This window comes from Grus americana, chromosome Z (genome assembly GCF_028858705.1).
Source record: "Grus americana isolate bGruAme1 chromosome Z, bGruAme1.mat, whole genome shotgun sequence".
Lineage (NCBI taxonomy): Eukaryota > Metazoa > Chordata > Aves > Gruiformes > Gruidae > Grus > Grus americana.
Window position 1 is genome coordinate 9820583 of NC_072891.1, and position 20725 is coordinate 9841307.

The 20725-nt window shown below is 40.0% G+C and overlaps 1 protein-coding gene across 6 annotated transcripts in view; it reads right to left on the reverse strand.

Annotated features, from left to right (window-relative positions):
* KIAA1328 (KIAA1328 ortholog) overlaps positions 1–20725 on the reverse strand; it is a 180218-nt gene that overhangs the window by 142318 nt on the left and 17175 nt on the right. For all 6 annotated transcript variants that reach the window (XR_008574656.1, XM_054809792.1, XM_054809789.1 and 3 more), the window contains one exon: positions 13810–13925. Coding sequence is in view for 5 of the 6 variants with exons in the window: in XM_054809792.1 (XP_054665767.1) it covers positions 13810–13925 (116 nt within the window). In the remaining variant the exon portion in view is untranslated. The remainder of the gene's footprint in view (positions 1–13809; positions 13926–20725) is intronic.

A 20725-nucleotide genomic window follows, 5' to 3' on the forward strand; every position in this document is an offset into this window, starting at 1 on the left:
AGTAAATCCTGACTTTGTTGTGGGCAGCACCATTAACAGATTTGAGAGACCAGTAGCAACACAGCTTATGCAGATCCAGCTACATGCTGCTTTTTCCTCTCCAAATTTAAACTATTTGCAACAGCTTGATGTCCTTGAACAGCTATCAAAAGAACACCTGTAGTGGTGTCCCGCATCCTCCCTGGCTGATGATAAAGTAAGACTGAACAGGATTCCTAACAAGAATAATTGACAGGATACCTTTGGCATGGTGGAAGTCAAGAGGTCCATTTAAAGTCACATCATAATTTGTCTGCTCAGTCATCTCACTTAAAAGCATCAACCTTTAATCACAGCATATATGTGCATTTAAGATTGACCTTTGAGGACTTTGTGTACACCAACCGGAAGTTTCGCTATGTAGCTTTGCATAGATGAACTTTATTGAGACAACTTCCATACGCAAGAAAAAGCAAACAAATCCCAATTAGTACACATTACTGTTCTGACTTTGCTAAGCTCCCTGACCTTTCAGTCATACAATTCTCAACTTTGTATCATTTCACCATGGTTTCTAGCCTGCTGTAATCCAGAAGTCAAGCAGTTCCCATCATTCATACAAAATGCATCCAAGTGAAAGAGAAGCTTCTCTCACCTTGTCCTCTCTTCTCCCTTTGAGATAGGGAATGTTTATTGCTCTAATCCCTTCTCCATACACATTAAACAGAAGGAAGATCTACTTAAGCAAAATGCTGGCACAAGAACAAGCATGTTTAAGCTAGCTATGACTGTGTCTAGCTTGGAAATTAAAACGTGTCAGAAAAACATTAGAGAATCTTTTAACACTGATCCTTCAAAAAATGGCACAGTGGAGAGAATTATCAAATGAATCAAGGCAGATATTTACAGTTTTATGAACAAAAATATGTTATAAGGATTGTTCAAAGAGAGCCAGAAGCTTCCTGACGGTCATCTGTCCCCTGCAGATAGATGACCAAGGAGAATCTCCGATGCATTCACTGTTCAGTCAGAACAACACAATCACATTGTTTTCAAATTCTTTGGACTGTCCTGTGCCTGGTTCCAGAAAGAGGAGTGTAATATACAACATGAACCTTGCCAACATGAGACAAGTTCAATATAAACAGTTCATTAAAATCGACTAGTATTCACAGGCTGTGCAGAGACCCCCAGACATCACAGCAGATGTACCTAAGGCAGTGTACCAACATGGCTTTCTGGGGAAACCAAGAGGCTTTTCAGGGTAACCAAATCTAGTATCACACTACCAGATATAATACCATGCAATCCTTTCCACAACCAAACTCTGTCCTGAAGGTAAGTTTATATTACTTGCTCCCATAACTTCTCTCTGCAGATAATTAGAAACATATTTCTACTTTTTAATTTCCCTCTATTCATAGGACAAATTTATTCAGTAGCTTTATTGGCCGGTTAAAGCAAAGAGTATTGCAAGTTAAATATGGTTATTTGCATTGAAACAGAGCAGTAAGGCCTCACAGGACTTGTCCAGTTACCTGAAGTGACAGCTGGACGTTAAGAGCTGTGCCCACATGAGTCTTATTCTGCACTGTTAAGAGATGATGAGTAACATCTTTAAAAGCATGTAAGGATCTTTCATCAACATGCTTAATATTTACAGCAACCAAAAAGTTCTCCCCGAAGATACTGAAATATAAGGAAAACCACACAAACATCTGAGCAGTGTAAGTGGAAGAGTTCATGTACTATGAAGGCTGTTAAGTGCGTTGCTTGCATTTTAACATAATTACTAAAGTTCTGCTCTCTGAAGAAACTACATGAAAGCAACACCTTCTTACTCAGTATCCTGTTCCCTGCATGTAAAGAAAATGAGACCTGTCAATTATTGTGACCACAGTACATTTTATTTGCCACTTCTTTTATTTTTGCATTTTGGAACATGAGCCATATTCCACTCCTCCTCTTGATGCTTCATAAACAATATGAAGGTGTCATAGTTTAATGTGCAAAAAACTGCTGAAAACATCTACAAGAAGACTACTAAATGCCCCAATTGCACTCAAAAATTTCATTTACAGGACTTCAGAAAACAGCAAGGTGCCACTTCACTGTCAAATTCCAAGCTGAGTTTACAGAACTACTAGGTGGATAAAAAAATTCAGTTTTACTAACAAGGACTTAAAATATGCAGAAGTCAAGTGACAAACCTTCACAATGGCATTTTCAGATTTCCAAACAGTAACAGTAAGTAGTTCAGATGGTAAATATGTGGTTTCATTTATCAAAACGTGCCAATCTACCAGAAATGAAACTGTACAGGGATAATAAGAAGCCTGGCTGACTGCAAACTGCTGAAAAGAAAAGATGCATTGCTAGATCAATCATATTTGAACCTTGCTGGAGGTAGAAGCAATCGCATTGGCCTAGCAATTAAATTTAAACATAATCATCATCTGGCAGGCTTAAAATCACAGTTTAGGATGCCATCACAGCACGCCGACTATTCCCTCGCTGCACCTGCACTGGCACCCGGCAAGACACAGTCACTGTAAACAACGTTACTTTTTGATTTCCTGGTTCCTTCAGCCAGGAGGAGTTGAGAAAGTTTTGATAGCCATGATTGTTTTATTCCATTTTATTCTCGATGCTTGGGATATACATCCTTCAGTTGGCTCATTTTTAAATCACTTTGGTGATTAAACTGTCACTCTTGATGCACAATCTGACACCACACAGTCATAGTTTAAATATTTCAGTTCTATTACTTTTAATTCTGTACCAGTTAATCATATTTTATTTAAAGGTAAAATGTTAATCTTCTGATGTTAAAAATCATCACACTTTACCTTTTTATGGCCACATATTAAAATGAGGATACTTGGCAATTACCTAGAGCCTTCTTTTCAGGATTCAAATGAGAAGTTGACAAGAGGTCAGCTCAGAGTATCTGCAGTACAACAGTCTGCTCCACATGCCAGAGGTGTTCTCTTTAAATTTCCCAGTACTTCACAGTTGAAATTAGCACATCTCACCAATTGCTACCCCACTTTGGTGCGTCCTATTTTAATCCTGAGTAAAAGGTTTACCAAAAAGCACCTTGCTCCAAATTGTTTCCCATAAACTCGTTGCATGCACTATTGCAAGCTCAAAACTGTAATAGAAATACTTCAAAAAGCCAATGGTTCTCTCTGAGATAATGAAAGCAAATTTTTTGTTGTTTTAATATTGCTACTTCTTGTAACTTAAAATATAGCTCTACACAGACCACCAGAATCAGGTCTTAGACTGCAAGCATTTCCCAGCAGGGATTTTTGTCTCTATACTTGTCTGCAAAGCAACTAGCAAATTGTTAATCATCTATAATTAAAGACACCATAAGCCCAGAACCCATCAGAGTATATCTCCAGTTTGCTCACGTGGCTCTTTATGCATAAAATATGCCTTTTCATTTCAGTCCATGTACCCTTTTCAATTTGGGTGCCTTCTTCAAACCTTCTTCTATGACATGCCCAAGAAGAGAGGCATTTTTAAACGTTTTATTTTTATGTGTAAAACACAATGAAAATGACAAATCTGTGTGACACACTTCTCAGTCTTCTGCTTGAGCCTAACATTTTTGGGTTTTATTTACGATGTTCAGAGATATACAATCTTTGCATTGCTCAAGGCTGAGGGTGTCCATGAAATGCCATAACTAAGCAACGTGCATACATTTAACCTTTCATGTCACATAAAGGCCAGCAAGCAGCATGCCAAATTTTTAAATAGGTAAGTAGGAGAGAAGACAGCAAAGCTGCCCAGTGCCATGTACAGTAACTCAGTAAAAGCCTAGAAGCGAGTGGGAGATTCACTGTGTTTCTATGCTCATTCACGTGGGTCACGTCTGGCTCATAAGCAAGACACTATACATCTTGATATTTACTTTTTCCTGTGACCACAACTGTATATACTACAGGTTGCACTCATCTGCCCTGTCTTTAGCACTCTACAAATGTAAGCAAGTCACCCTAAGATAAAGTTCATACAGAACAAGATGCGACATACTAATTTCATTTTTAAATGGAAGAAAAGCAGTGTGGGTTTTGGTGGTGGTGCTGATTTCAGCTATTTATTTTTATTCTGTCATTTCCACATTCAGAACTGCAATTATTGGCACTATCTCTTTGTTTTTTGATTCTCCGCTTCTGCTGTTTACTTTAGTACAAGTATCAAAGCTCTTACATACATATAAAGAATCAAAGCAACACTGATCATACAACCACCATCCCCACTTAGTTAGCAAGGGCTCATATACATCCCCCTGTCTGCAGAATTACAAAACAGTCTATTTTAAATGTAAAACTCAAAACTTGACAACATACAATTCCAAATGCACTTCTGCTGAGAAGCACCAAGTCTAGCAGCTGAAACTTCTCATTCCCTGAACCTTCTCTACAGTGATGGTCTGCTGCCAGGAAAGCCAGTCCATGGACCACTGCCTAGATAGGCAACTTGCTATGTAATGCACCGTGACTTACACATGAGGCAACCTCAAAAGTTACAATCTTTAACACACCACTACCTTGAATTTTAGAAGACTTCCTCCTTCATGCAGAGGATGGTCTCCCACCCTTCATAAAGGAGGTATCTGTTACAACATTTGGAAGTGACTAGTAGGGGTGAAAGCTGAGTTTCACTTCTTACAGATTCTTTAGAATGAAACAAACTATATCTAAAAAGTGCAGATATGCTTTTTTATTTCTTTTGCAGTTCAGGGGAGGGGGGAGGGAAAAGCATCTCTGATTTGTATATTAAAGCGCAAGCATCTGTCCTACTGATGATATTCTAGGGAAGCACATTAGCATAAAATTTAACGATGTCAAATAAGTGGATGTGAAATAGGGACTGCGTAAAGACACTATTTCCAAGCCTGACAGAAACATCACTGTTTAGAAATGCAAATGAAACCATTATGTTCAATAATTATATGAAAATATGAACAGTTCAGCATGTTTTCCAGCCCTGATGGCGGTTAATGGGATGTACGCTTATGTAAATAACTACTATTAAAGCTAATGCTGAAAAAAACTAATAAATTCATACTAAAGCAACTGATTTAGTACGCTTTTAAACCCCAGCAGTGCTCACTTATTAGAAAGGAGTGCATTCTTATGTTTAGAACTCATTACTGTTACAAGTCACTGCAACTCCATCAATTACCATGCATTAATGAAAATGGGACACATACCAAAAAAAATTATTGCCTCTCAGCAGTTTTCTTTAAAGACAAAATATAGGGGTATTACCATCATGGGGCCTTGAGGGGAACTTATCAGCAACATAATCTTTATTACTACAACTGTACTCCCTGCGCTATAACCCTGGGGTATTTTTTGTCCCAAGAAGGGGCTTACCTTTATGTAACACTCTTGACATATACGCAATGAAAGTGACCATACTGCCATCAGTAAAAACGCACCATTTTCACAATTAAAAATGTATTTAAATAAACATATGCACACTAGTATGTGAACTGAGAAATGTCGATGTGAAATGAAAAACTACAATTCCTGAAACTAGAGCAAGGAGGTATAATGCGAACAGAACTAAGGATAAAAGGTACAGATGGAAGTCTTCTATGAAGTTCTCGTACCTGGATAAATTCCATCCAGTTTTACACTTACACTTTTAGTGACCTCCTAGAGAGCCATGGAATTAAGGCTTCAAGGATGCTTTTCAATCCTCTTTGAATGTTTTCTGCAATTCCTCAGCATGACTTGAAAAATTCTTAGCCCTGGTTAAACATCACAGAGGAAATAAAACCAACACACTGCTGTTACAGCAATGAATCCCTACAGAAATTAAAAGCTGAGATTTATTGAATGTCTATAACTCTACAACTAACCCACTTTCATTTTCTAGGCAGTCTCTGAAAATGAGATATTAATGTAACATCCACTAGGTGTTACATTACAAGAGACTATGGACAAAGAACTGATGCCAAATGGAGAAGATTCACATAGGACAGTTATCTGTCCAGTCTCAGCCGCTGTAAAACTTCAATCCAAGATGGCATTCACAGCACAGACTCGCAACTCACCTGGCTACAAAAGCATCGTCAATAAGAACTGTGAAACCCCATAACCATAGAAAGAAGGAAAGAAATTGTTTGTTTTCATCATGCATGAACAGGGACAAAGTCCATATAGGCCAACATCCAGTACAATAGCCAATGGTAAATTAATGTTGCGTTTAATTGCAATGTACTCACCACGGCATAAGGCAAAAATAAAGGCTACCCCAGCCTGAAAAATTTGCAATTTACAAAAGCAGCTAGCAAAACTAGCTTTTCAGAGAGCCAGCAGCTGACAGCATACAACAGCAAACTCACACATGACAACACTCACTGTGGCAAATGTTTGATGGGGGGGGCAGTGGAAGAAAAAAACCACAAAACTATCTGATTGCTTTTACTAAATCATTGTTGAAAGAGAGGTATGAAGTGTTTTGCTGTCTAGACCATTACAACTATTTCATAAGTGAAGGCCACTCTAAGGTTAAAAACAGTAAGACAAATTTGCTACTGATTAATAATAAAGCCATTCATTTTATTCTATAAATCTAAAGTAATTACAAGCCAGAGCATGGCAAATGGATTTAGCAGAAGCCATTACGTCAGAAGAATCCTTTAAAGAAGAACAGTAATTTAAAAGACTAAACTGAATAATGAACTCTCCTGAACAACAATTATTACGAGATTGATTTATTGAAAGTGTATTTAATCATGCAAGAAATGTTTAAACTTTTCAAAATAGTATAGGAAGACAGAGAAACCAATAGCAGAGTCAGCCCAACATCCTCATTATAGTTGAGAAGCTGAAACAGATGGAGAATTCATTTAGTTTGGAAGGATAAAGTACATCAATTTCTCTGAATCCACATTTCTAGTCAATTTGTTACAGTACCAGCTTCAACAATTAATGATCTCATTTTCCCATTTGTGCCTCCTTTTAAGAGATCTCAGTCTTTGTTTCTGAATGAATGTCATAAAGGAAAATTTAACCCAAAGAAACATCACTTTGAAAGCTTGCATGCCTAAAGCCAAATGTTTCAGCAATAGCCGCAAAAGCAGGGGCCAAATTCAGTCAGGTAATTAGCCTGGTCAGTTTAAATGCCTGAAAAGAAAAAGATCTGCCTTCAACCTGAAACACAGCCCTTAGCACCAGCCTGACTTCTACACAGAAACACCTTTCACTAACTACTTTCAAAACCTACTTCACGTTTTTTCCTTATGGTAACTGATGTTGATACATGAGGTTGCCATGAGGTTCTAATGACAGGGGCAGCTCACCATCATATCCACTTCTGAGATGCACACCAGACAGTTAGTATAGATAATATCATGTCTGTGCTTGAAGTACCATTCATCCTCCAGAGTTAGAAGACAGGTTGTCTGTGAAGCATATACCTACCAGCAGCTACCAACAACCTGGCAGAGCAGAACTCTAGCTCTTTAGCCAGTAAGGCTTCAGCTCAGAAACAAGTCTCTAGTACTAGGAATAAATCACTGCAGTATAAAAATGTTATGAAACAGAGGAGATGCAAGAATGCTACTAGCCCTCACCCCTCACCTCAGTGGATCTCCATAATTTAAGGCCAGAGCTACTAGGTAGGAAAGTCTTCTCCTCTTCAGTCAGGCACACACAGAACAATGTCATTCCACACTTTACGGTATAAATTACAAAGCAACTCTGCTTCTCTTACCCCACAGCTATACTTCTTTATGGACTGCACCATCTCACAGACAATCCTGTACCACTGTGATGTTTTAGGGCAAAAAGCTCATATTCTACAGAGGCTGATGTTGACTGTTTAGATGCTCCCTGTTGATTCTAGGTAATTACATAACATGGACAATGTGGCTAGCTTGTGCTCTAAGGCACTAGCTAGGATTAAACATAGAAAGCTGAGCTTTAAATTAATCTCCAGTCACTGATCCATTTGAACACTCAACATTACAATATGTTTCACCTTGTTTTAGTTTAAAAGTTCATGAAAAATTCAAAATATCTTATTTACCCAATAGTCCTTGACTGATTCTTCTACATTTAAGAAGTTCTTAAATACATACATTATTTAGCCAATACTGCAGTTACAGAATAGCATATAAATATTCAGGGCCTTTTTAATAAGTTCAGCTTTTATTCAATAGACCATAATGGTTGCTTAGAAACATTTACTAGTAGGAGACCTATAATAACAGTAAGGGAAACACCTTCAAAGAGTGATGCAGTTGGATAAAATGGAAGAAAGAAGCAAAATACTAATTTTTCATTCTCCTTACATGCCTTCAAACAAATTATAATGCATAAAAAGATATAGAGTATGCATTCACATATGAAAAATAGGAACGGAAAAATTTAAACCTATAAGCAGAGCGCCAAGTTGAGAAATAAAAGAAAAACAATGATGGTCATTCCAATCCCTCAGTTCATAACTTGTCAGAAACTATACTATCAAGAACTGCACTACAAAAACTATAACAAAAGCAAAAAATCACCCTTAGACTTCGCCAAAGTCAAACTCTGAAATTGTTACTGAGCTTTAAATAAATAGCCTGACTTTCAAAAGCACTAGGCACAAGTTTCCTGCAAACAGCAAATTTTTCTCTATATACAAATTTTCTTCTTGCCTTTTAATATTTTGGGGCGGGGTCAACAAGGCAGGGATCCAACTTTCATATATACATGCCTACCTATATTGTTAATTTCCACACCCCATTTCTCTATGACACTCTGTGTTGCCATGGTGAGTTCACACTAACTGTCCTTTTGCAAATAGCAGCCCTGGGAAGGCACACCCTCACATGTATCTGTTAAGCAGGACACGAGAAACACGTGTCCAACAAAGCCTTGCACAAGGCTTTCTATGCAAGAAAAGTGAATTCAATATTGTGACAGAATAAACAAGTAAATTCTGTACTCTGATACCTGCTTTTCTATCATTTTGTTCTTTGTCATTAAGCAAGTCAGCAGCTATTTTTCTTCTGAAAAAAATACTAATTCTACATTAACACAGAAAAATAGGAAAAAGAGAAAACATATAAATAGCACCAATTTATGAGTATATGCAAGAGTAATGTAATGAACAGTACTATGGCAAAACTAAAAGTGTTTTATTAAAGACTCTAGATAATGCTTATAAGTCCATTATTCTTCCAGCAAATTAATACTCTATGTCTCACTAACAATATCAGCAAATGAACTGGTTTAGGTAAATTAATATTCATGTTAACTGCATGCAAAATCAACTAATTAAGTAGTCCTAAGTTACAATATTAAGAGCATATGTAAACAGAGTCTGTGATCATTTTTAAGACTAGCCAAGCAAATCACATGGGATTTGTTGTATGAACTTGTCTAAGTCTTCAAATCAACAGGTCATGTTCAGTCAGAAAATAATTCCAACAAAAAGCTTAAATAATCCAAGTACATTCTAAATATAAACCAAAAAAAGTTGTTTAGTAGGGCTGATGAGTTTAAATTTACAAAAGGAAAACAGTAAGTTTGTAATAAACAGAATCTCTTCTTCCCTTTATCTCCCTGTTCTTCATCTCCAAAATGATAACTTCAGCATAGCTTAGAATTCAATACCCAATTCTTTTTATTTTTTTTAAAAGAAGTTGCCTCGTCCCCAATTAATAAATCTTCACAGAACTGTTAAGGCTGTTTTTGCTTCTTCATTTATGCAACACCATCAAATTTAGATTAAAAAAAACCTTAATTGTGATAACAAGAAAAGCTAAAGACCATAATTTCTTTGGGCTTTGAAATAACAGTAGTATTTGTTTCTTAATAATCTCATTATTATATTTTTTTTTCCCTAAGACATCTATCATGACAGTACTGGGGCATCTTACAAAAGGTATTTTCCTGTTTCTTAAATTAAATCATATTTGGGATATAAATTAATAATAGGTGCTTGAAAATATGTCAGAAAAAAAAAAGTCATAAGCTAATAGAAAAGAAAGCCATAAGCTAATAGAAGTGGAAGTGGAAGAAGGGACAGTGCAAGTAGCCTAAGAGCATAACATGGTGTGCCCTGCTCATCCTTTAATCTGAATACGCAAATGAAACAATAAAAGCAAGAACACTGAAGCTGCAAGTCAAACACTCCAAAGGCAATGCCAGAATTTAGACTGCCGCTAGAAGCACAGTTCAGTGACCCAGTATGTATCCATCACAATCTGGCAATACAGAAGCAAAAAGACGACAAATACAAAGAGCAGATGTTGAGGAAGTCATGGAGGTAGGTTACACATGGTGAGCCTTCTCACTTGAGCTTAGTCCCAAATTCTATTTCAACATTTGGAAGGTGCTAGAATACACTGAACAGACACATCCCTTCTTTCATCAGCTCGCTCTCAATCATTTGACTGATCCTAGGCCACTTGCCTCCATCCTGGCTCTCCCTTGACTCTGCTTATCCCAAGCACTTCTGAACTCGTCAGTCACAGGCTTTCACATCAGCCATATCCAGCCCAACCTTCTTTTCCAAGTCTTTCCTTCCAGCCAGGTTCTAGTTTTCACCTCCCCAGTACAGCTTCCACTTACGTTCTCCCCTCTACCTCCTGCTCAGTCTTCCCTTTCAGAAGATCATTTTTTTCCACCACTTTCTCATCCTCATAGCTGTAACACGATTTCATTTTGGAGGGCATCAAAAGGATGGGAGCAGCTGTTACTGGATTTTCCAGTTTGGTCCAATTTGGCTGTAAGAACAGCAAAAGATGTCATCACAGCACGCTTACCTTACACCACTAAGCATCACATCTCCAAAGAACAGTAGCACTAGAACTTTTTAGAAAAAAGGCTAAAAGAGTTTATTATAGATAAAACAAAGATTTGATCCTCTTTTGGTTTCGGAACTGGCTGAAACACTTTAGGTCAAGTTTCTTTTGAAAGAAGTCGGTCTGAAGTAGGAAAACTCTATGAAAAACCAAGCCAAAATACCTAATTTTGACCAAATTATAAGATAATATGACAGGTCTAAAGATACTGCTACAGGGAAAAGGAGTAGACCAGATAACTACTCAAAATCCCTCATTTTCTTTAAATCTGTGCTAAGTATTTGGCAACCTTGACAACAAGCTGGCCTACTTAGGATTCACAGCTCATCACATCCTCATCAGGATTGTCCTCCATGAACTGCAAGCCCTAGTAAAAACTACTCATGGTTCAAAGTTTCAACCACAATGGAAGGATAGAATTCACTTCAAGTTTGCAGGAAATTTTAGTTGCTGTTCCTTACCCAGACGGCACTGACCAATTCCAAAGCAAATGTAAACTTAGGCTGCAGACAGATACTATTGTTTTTTCAATACTGTGAAATTACTCAGTTCTGCAGTGAGACCACTACATACACCTACTTCCCTAGTCCCCAAAGTTTTCATCAGAGTTCATCAGCAATGAATTCAAATACAAAGGTCCACATAGCTTCTCCAAAAAAAAAAAAAAAAATCCCAACAAAATGAGGAAAATCTGCTTTCAAAGTAGGGATTTCAAGCACAGAAAGCATATCTCTGCTGCAAGATTCTTAATAAGAAAAAAAAAAAAGACATCCTGCTGAAAAACACACACTTCCCATGCTATTCAAATTAAACATTTACCAAGTTGAAATTACACTTCACTAGATAGCTACAGTTATATCAGAACCACTGATTTATTATTGTATGGTAATTTTAAATACTGGGCTAGATAAGGTAATTTTATAGAGAGTAAATTAGCTTTGGGAGAGGAAAAAGAAAAAAGGTAAGTAAAATTGATTTTACCAGACTTTAAGTTTTTTTCTTATTATATCCCTGATCTCTTATTTGCAAGTGAACATTTCAGAAGAACTTCAAGAATCTCAAGCTGCTGTACTTGAAAATAGCCAGAATCTGTATTCAACTTTGGCAAGTAATTTCTACCATTTCTTGTCTCTGCGGCAAGCTTTGAGATAAAAAATTAAGTGATCAGAGGTACACTGAGGATTTTGAATCATTCATGTATGATAGGCAAGTATTGCAGTAGTTAAAATTGTATTGTTTTAAATTATAACCTTGTTGTATACTTCTAGGTTTTACAGAGTTTTATGAAGTGTAAAATTGCATACATTAACCTCTTGCATGTCTACCTCATTTCTGAAAAAAGTATTCATGCTTGTGCAATCTATTTCTAGGAAGGGGAAAGAACAAAAAATAAACAAAAAATAACAAAAAACCAACCCAAGTAAGCATGCCTACTTCCCAATAGCCAAATAAATCTCAGATGAATTAGTGAAAGCTTTACATGCATAAATTAAAAAAAATTAATCTGGAACATACATCCCACCCACATTTATGGGCTGACTGAAACGCAAGACATAATACACAAAATAATGATGTCAGTAAAATCAGTGTAAAAGAGTTGTAGTCACATCTAATGGCTCTTAAATACATCAGATTTAATATTTTCCAGGAACAGTTCCATGCCCAGCTAAGCTTGTTGATGCGTATATTATTTAGTACAAACAGACCAAATTCTTTCTATCAATATTAGTGTCACTGTGCTACAAGGGATCTTCTAGGCCATGAAGGGCAATCCCCTGCTGACAGAGACAACATATCACTGAATTCCTTTCATAAGCCAACCAAGCTCCATCATAAAAATGCTTTTTTTTTGTTAAGCCTTCCAGTGCTACACAGTGAAATATGATTGCTTGAATTTTCAAGAATCTTCCTCTAACTTTGTGTATAAGTTTGTGGACTGTTTATCTCAATTTATTTCTGTTCCAGCCCTGGCCTATAGCTTGAAGAGTCTTTTTTGTCTCAGCATTGTCTTTACCCATATTCACGTCACCACCATCTCAATCTACACACTCTTCTCAGAAAATGGGTTCTCCAGGACCCTCATCATCTTAAGTAGCCCTTCTCCACAGCTTTCGTCATTAACTTCATTTTCTACTTGAACAAGAGATGACTCGGGACTGAAAACAGTGTCGCACACTAGGTTTAATCAATGCTTTTTAAAATAGCTTTAGTATCCTCCCTACTTGAAATACAGCTCCTGATGAATCACATGCTATTTGCTTTTGTTGTTGTTGCAGCACTGTCTCCTCCATATACCACTGTAGTCCACTGTTAGCTTTCTGAGGAATTAAACAAGAAAGCATGAATATCAAAGATTTGGAAGAGAAATGAACAAGAGCATTTTGTAAAGGTCTGCCACACCACACTGAAGGAAAATTGTAATTCCTGCAACATTGACTTTGCATGTGATATGCCAGGACTGGGACTACACATATGCAGGTTAACAAAAATGGAAGTCACAGTCTGTAAGAAGAGAGAATCATCTAACTTTATACTAAAAAAAAAAACAAAAACAAAAACCAAAGCTACGCCAAAAAAGTCTGAACTGGCTAAACATCCCAGTACATGTATACAGTTTAAATGTCTTCAGTGTAAGTTGTCTTTCTCTGGACACAGAAAGCACTGGAATTCCATGCAAGTTTTAGACCTCAGTTACAACAACTTAACAGGATTAAGTAAAAAAAAAAAAATCTACCACTATATTTTAATGCATAAATTCCTTACTGTTGTTTTTAGTTGACAAATATCTATTTCATAGCAAAACAACATCATAGGAACAGCTGGATGGCAGTTTTAAGCTCAAATGAACCAGCATCACATGCTGACAAGTCATCTCTCTGATTGCTTCTGAATGGCAGCACATGCAGATTTATTCTCTGCCATAAATTAGAACAATTATTTCTCTGTAGTTCACTTTTTATTTCAGACAGTGAGCCCCTGCACACATTTTTTTAAAAGGATATCTTCCCTTTCCTTGATGATAAGTTCATTCTGTTCCTCTAGCTGTCTGATCTTCTTCTCAAATGACTCCTGTTCAGCTTTCAGCCGTTCTTCTGTCACCTCCTTTTCTTCACTTACCCTGAAAAGAATTTGAGAGAAATAAAATATATGCCCATTACCACAGTGCCTCACTTCCAACTCCTCCGCTTTCCAGGTAAATGAATATCAGCCTCTCCACCCTTAAACAGGTTAGTTCCTCATAATGTTTATTTTATTATATTACATTGGAAGATGCATATGACTTTATGCAATACATTATGTTTTCAAAGACACCGGTCTCAGTAGAGTACATGCACATTAATGGGCAGCATGGAACAACAAAGTAAGGAGCTGAACCCACAAATAGATTTGTGCAGTCTGATTCCCTGCAGCCATAATGAAGACACACTGGGATCCTTACAAGCCTAGGGCATGTAGACAGACAACTCAAATGGGAGAACTTAGCTGCTCAGACAGGAAGGAAATTGAAAACCTTTTCTGTTTCTTAATCTATAAACTAATCCTTTTTTCACATTTACTGGTCAAATATAAGTCCAGGAAAGGAATCATTTTAGTTGTTAGTTTTCTTCAAACAAAACAGTTTGTCTTCTTCCGGGGATTTTAAAATATCAAGCTGCAGGAGTAAATTTTCCTTTCTGTCTGGGCCATGGCACCCTGTATCGTGCTGCTCAGTGTAAATAATCAGATCAAGATTAAAAGATGACAATGTGAGAAAGCTTTACAATGATCATTTATTCTGCACCTCAAGAGCAGGCTGTAAAAACAATTATTCTGGTATCACGTAGGCAAGACAACCATTATGCACAGATGATCCTGTAACTATACTAAAAACCATAGCTTAGAAATCATGGTTCTATAAAAGCTCTACAAAAATATTAAGTAATGAGTTTAGACTAATAAATATTATTGCTTAGCACTTAGGCAATTTCTGTAGCTGAAGGCTCTTAAAGTTCAGTCTTTTATGATGATGAAACAGCTGCCACAACACAGGTGACAGGACACCAAAGCAGTAGAACTTTCAGAAAACTTCAATTTTAACTTCCTTTAAGTGGACCAATCCTAAAGGAAGAGGAAAGGGGAGGAAAAATATATAAAATAATAAAATAGATATTATTTATATTTTTATATATGTATATATATAGGCATTGGACTAAGCCTTCCACTCATCCCATCAGTCATTCACATTCTTAACAGAGAACTTGATTCAGGAACTGAGCCATCAACTTGACATCACGCTTCTCTTAAGAGGGCACAGATGTGTTTTGATATTCCAGTGGAAAAGCCATAAATAACAAAATTGGGTCACACCCCTGGCAGTTGGGCAGTATTCCCCAACTCTAAGGTCAACCCACAGCCCCTCCCACAACAGCTAGAGCAGACTACATAGAGTTGGAAATAGTAATACAGAAACTCACACCTTTTCTCTACAAACCCAGAGGGAGAAAAACACATAGCATATAATAAAATCCTGTAAATTAGGGCAGTTTGAAAGCTTGGAACAAACTATTAATTGGAAAGTTTCTAAATTACACAAAGATATGGCTTTAGCGTAAGAACATTCCACTATTCATATGCCCATTGTCTCATTCACAATCCTGTCCCTGGCAGCGTTCAACGCATTCCTAGGTCCCTTTCCCTCCACTCAAAGGCTGTCAAAAGGGGTGTGCACACATCAGAAAATACACAACGCAAAGGGAACCAGCTGTATTAACTCTGGATCCATCCCAACACCTAAGTACTCCTTAGTTAAGCAGGCAACAAACTTTTGAAAAATATCTACCATATATCCTTGGCTCCACGATGCAGTTACAATTACGGTACATAGGCCGCAGGCTGCAGACCCAAGCTTTTGCATCTAACAACAACCAGTTCGTTTTCTCTGAATCTACAGCAATCAGCTAAGTGACTACAGCATATATGGATTACATGAAGGAAAGTCATAGTCATATATGACCTTCCTTCATGCAATCAGTGAAAGATACAAGAATGCTTCCTGTTTCTTCGGGTGGAAAAAGAAAAAAAAGTACAGAGAATAAAAAACATCAGTTAGAAATGAAGATAGCAATGACCATGCGGATGATCTGCTCAGCCTGGTGGCAAAACTATGTGAAGAAGCGGAAAGATTAAGGAGCATCAGAGAGGCTGAGAAAGAGATAGACTGGTGCAGTCAAGCTCTGCCCTCCCTGAGACAGAAACAGCGACAACTAACAGACCAAAACCAAGGTGAAGGGGACCCTGTATCCTCCCCTTGCCAGGCAGAAGGCAGCAGCCTCAAATGGAGGAGCAAATGGAAGCAAGTCCATGCTCAGCGTGGCAGGCAACCCTTCTCCTCCTCGCCCACCTCATCTTCCTATGTACCCCTGTGCAACAGGTACCAAGCTCTGGATGTGGAAGGCCACTCAAAGGAGGATATGGATGATAATCATGCTACACTAGAGGTAGCACCTAGGCCAGAAAGGCCTGCATGTCATATCATGACCATCCCAACAAAGAAGAAAAGGAGGGTTATAGTTGTAGGGGACTCCCTTCTGAGGGGTACAGAGGGACCAATATGCAGGGCAGACCCTTCTTTCAGAGAAGTCTACTGCCTCCCTGGGGGCCATGTTAAGGACATCATGAGGAAACTCCCCAGCCTGGTACGGCCCTCTATTACCCACTACTGCTCCTCCATGTGGGTGGGGACAAAGCTGAGACACGTAATGCAAAAGCAATCTAAAGGGACTTCAAGGTCTTGGGACAGTCACTGAAGAGATCTGGAGCGCAGGTAAGACTTTCCTCCCTCCTTCCAGTTGAGAGGAACAGGCAGACAGAGTCCGTAAATGCATGGCTCCATGGCTGGTGTCAACACCACAACTTTGGGTTTTTTGATAATGGGATGGCCTACACAGCACCAGGCTTGATGAACTCTGATGGAATTCACCTCTCTCAAAGGGGAAAGAGGATCTTTGCCCAGGAACTAGCGGGGGTCATCAACAGAGCTTTAAACTAGGCTCGAAGAGGGAGGCGGATTACATCAGGCTTGCCTGCGGCATGTTGTGGGACAATGTGCCCAGGCTGGTGGGACGGGGTGCTGGCGAGGGCCCTCAGTGTATTGCTCAGAGATGTGCTGGACACACTGCAGCACACTCGAAGCCTGGAGGAGATGAGCCAGGGGCTCCAGACACAACAGGAACCAACAGGGAAATGCTGGGAGAATACATCAAAAGTATTCCAGCCACTGCAGCCAGTAAGTCGGCCTCATCGGCGGCACAACTGAAATGCCTCTACACGAACGCACATAGCATGGGGAATAAACAAGAGGAGTTGGAGACATGTGTGTGCCTGCAAGGCTATGACCTTATTGGCATTACAGAGACGTGGTGGGACAGCTCCTATGACTGGAGTGTTGGGATGGAAGGGTACAGGCTCTTTAGGAAGGACAGGCAGGGCAGACAAGGAGGGGATGTCACCCTCTATGTCAATGACCAGCTGGAGTGCATGGGGGTCCACCTGGGGATGGACGAGGAGCCGACCAAGAGCTTATGGGTCAGGATTACAAGAAGCGCTGGGGCAGGGGACATCATAGCAGGGGTCTGCTACAGGCCACCTGACCAGGAAGACCGAGCAGATCAGGCCCTCTATAGGCAGATAGGAGCAGCCTCACATTCACAAGCCCTGGTCCTTATGGGAGACTTCATCCACCCCGACATCTGTTGGAGGGACAATGCAGCAGGGCACAAGCAATCCAGGAAGTTCCTGGAATGTGTTGATGACAAGTTTCTCCTCCAAGTGATAGAGGAGCCCACGAGGAGAGGTGCCATGCTGGACCTTATTGTCACCAATAAGGAGGGCCTGGTACAGGATGTCAAGCTCAAGACCAGCCTTGGCTGCAGTAACCATGAAATGGTGGAGTTCAAGATTCTCAGGACAGTAAGGAGGGCACACAACAAGCTCACTACCCTGGATTTCCAGAGAGCAGATTTTAGCCTCTTCAGGGATCTGCTTGGTAGAATACCATGGGACAAAGTCCTGGAGGAAAGAGGGGCCCAAGACAGCTGGCTGATATTCAAGGGTCACCTCCTCCAAGCTCAGGAGCGATGCATCCCAACAAAGAAGAAGGCCTGCATGGATGAACAAGGAGCTCATGGGCAAAGTCAAACAAAAAAAGGAAGCCTACAGAGGGTGGAAGCAAGGGCAGGTAGCCTGGGAAGAATACAGAGAAACTGTCTGAGAAGCCAGGGATCAGGTTAGGAAAGCCAAAGCCCTGACAGAATTAAGTCTGGCCAGGGATGTCAAGGAAAACAAGAAAAGTTTCTATAGATATGTCAGTGATAAAAGGAGGACAAGGGAAAATGTGGGTCCCCTTTGGAATGAAACACGCAACCTGGTTACCCAGGATATGGAGAAGAAAAGGCAGGGACTGGGAGAATGAAGAACCGCCCACTGTAGGAGAAGATCAGGTTCGAGACATCTAAGGAACCTGAAGGTGCACAAGTCCATGGGACCTGCTTAGATGCATCCGTGGGTCCTGAGCAAACTGGCGGATGAAGTGGCTAAGCCACTCACCATCACATTTGAGAAGTCCGGCGAAGTTCCCACTCCCTGGAAAACGGGAAACGTAAACACCATTTTTAAGAAGGGAAAAAAGGAAGACCTAGGGAACTACAGGCCGGTCAGTCTCACGTTCTTGCCTGGCAAGATCATGGAGAAGATCCTCCTGGAAACTATTCTCAGGCACATGGAAAATAAGGAGGTAATTGGTGGCAGCCAACACGGCTTCACTAAGGGCAAATCGTGCCTGACAAACTTGATGGCCTTGTATGACGAGGTTACACTATTAGTGGACAAGAGAGGAGCAAAACATGTCATCTGCCTGGACTTGTGCAAAGCATTTGACGCTGTCCTGCACAACATCCTTGTCTCTAAATTGAAGAGGCATGGATTCAATGGATGGACCACTCAGTGGATAATGAATGGGCTAGACAGTCACACTCAAAGAGTTGTGGTCAACGGCTCAATGTCCAAGTGGAGACGAGTGGCATTCTTCAGGGGTCAGTATTGGGACCGGCGCCATTTAACATCTTTGTCAGTGACACGGACAGTGGGATCAAGGGCACTCTCAGCAAATTCACTGACACCACCAAGCTGTGTGGTGTGGTCGACACGCTGGAGGGAAGGAATGCCATCCAGAGGAACCTTGACAGGCTTGAGAGGTGGGCCTGCGCGAACTGCATGAAGTTCAACAAGGCCAAGTGCAAGGTCCTGCATGTGGGTCGGTGCAATCCCAAGCACAACTACAGGCCTGGCAGAGAATGGATTGAAAGCAGCCCTGAGGAGAAGGACTTGGGGGTGTTGGTTGATGAGAAGCTCAACATGACCCAGCAGTGTGCACTTTCAGCCCAGAAAGCCAACTGTATCCTGGGCTGCATCAAAAGCAGCGTGACCAGCAGGGCAAGGGACGTGATCCTGCCCCTCTACTCTGCTCTCGTGAGACCCCACCTGGAGTAATGCGTCCAGCTCTGGGGTTCCCAGTACAAGAAAGACATGGAGCTGTTGGAGAGAGTCCAGAGGAGGGCCATGAAGATGATGAGAGGGCTGGAGCACCTCTCCTGTGAAGACAGGCTGAGAGAGTTGGGATTGTTCAGCCTGGAGAAGAGAAGGCGCCAAGGAGACCTTATAGCAACCTTCCAGTACCTGACGGGGGCCCACAGATGGAGAAGGACTGTTTATCAGGGAGTGTAGTGATAGGACAAGGGGTAATGGGTTTAAGCTGAAGGAGGGAAAATTTAGATTAGATATTAGGAAGAAATTCTTTACTGTGAGAGTGGTGAGGCACTGGAAGAGGTTGTCCAGAGAAGCTGTGGATGCCCCCTCCCTGGAATTGCTGAAGGCCAGGTTGAATGGGACTTTGGGCAACCTGGTCTGGTGGAGGATGTCCCTGCCCATGGCAGGGGGGTTGGAACTAGACGATCTTTGAGGTTCCTTCCAGCCAAAACCATTCTATGATTCTATGTAGATGAAAGGCAGGAAGGAAACAAGAACAGGGGAAAGATCAGAAGGGAAAGAGAGTATCATCTCCAGGGCACTATATAAGGAAGGAAGCTTGCTTACTAACTGCAGGAATGATGGTGCATTAGAAAAAGGTTTGGGACGAGTGAAATACTGGGTCATGCTGGCATCTAAGAATATTAAAATCAAACAACAGTGTAAGAAAATACAATAAGGTAAGGTAAGAAGGAACAGAGCACGAGAGAAATTAGACTAAACCTAACAGGTTTTACCCATCTCTAGATTCTGTGGTTTGAGGCTTCTATCAGTCTGCATCACATTCACGTGCTGTGTTTGTATTTAACACAGATCACAGCAAGCTGTCATACTCCCAGACACATGAATATATTGTGCCACATATCTCATGCAGTAAATAACTGAGAACAGTAAGTGATCTTAGAAGAAATGTGGCAGTATGTGTTTATGTATCACAAAGCAGGAGACAGCCCATAAAGGGCAGGCGAGATATAGAAGACTCACAGGAGGTGGCAAAAGGAAGTTAGAGAAAAGGAATACAAGAATGTCATCAGATTATGCTGGATTTATGTCACATCCTTTATATAGCTTAGTGAGTTTTTTTTATATATATACTTATTTCTTTGCCTTCTGGCAGTAAAGAACAGACAATTTTTAGCAGAACTACAAAGGACTTCACTGATGCCAAACAGAAACATTACAAGGCCCATAATGCTCCTCAGAAGGATTTTCACCCACTTTCCATCCATCTGCAGTCAGAAAGAGCAGTGAAAGAATGAAGGCACCGCAACTATAAAGGGCACAACTGCTCCATTGGGCAACACACTGGTGTCCAGCTTCATTATTGTTGTTTCCAGGAACAAACAGAGGACTGAC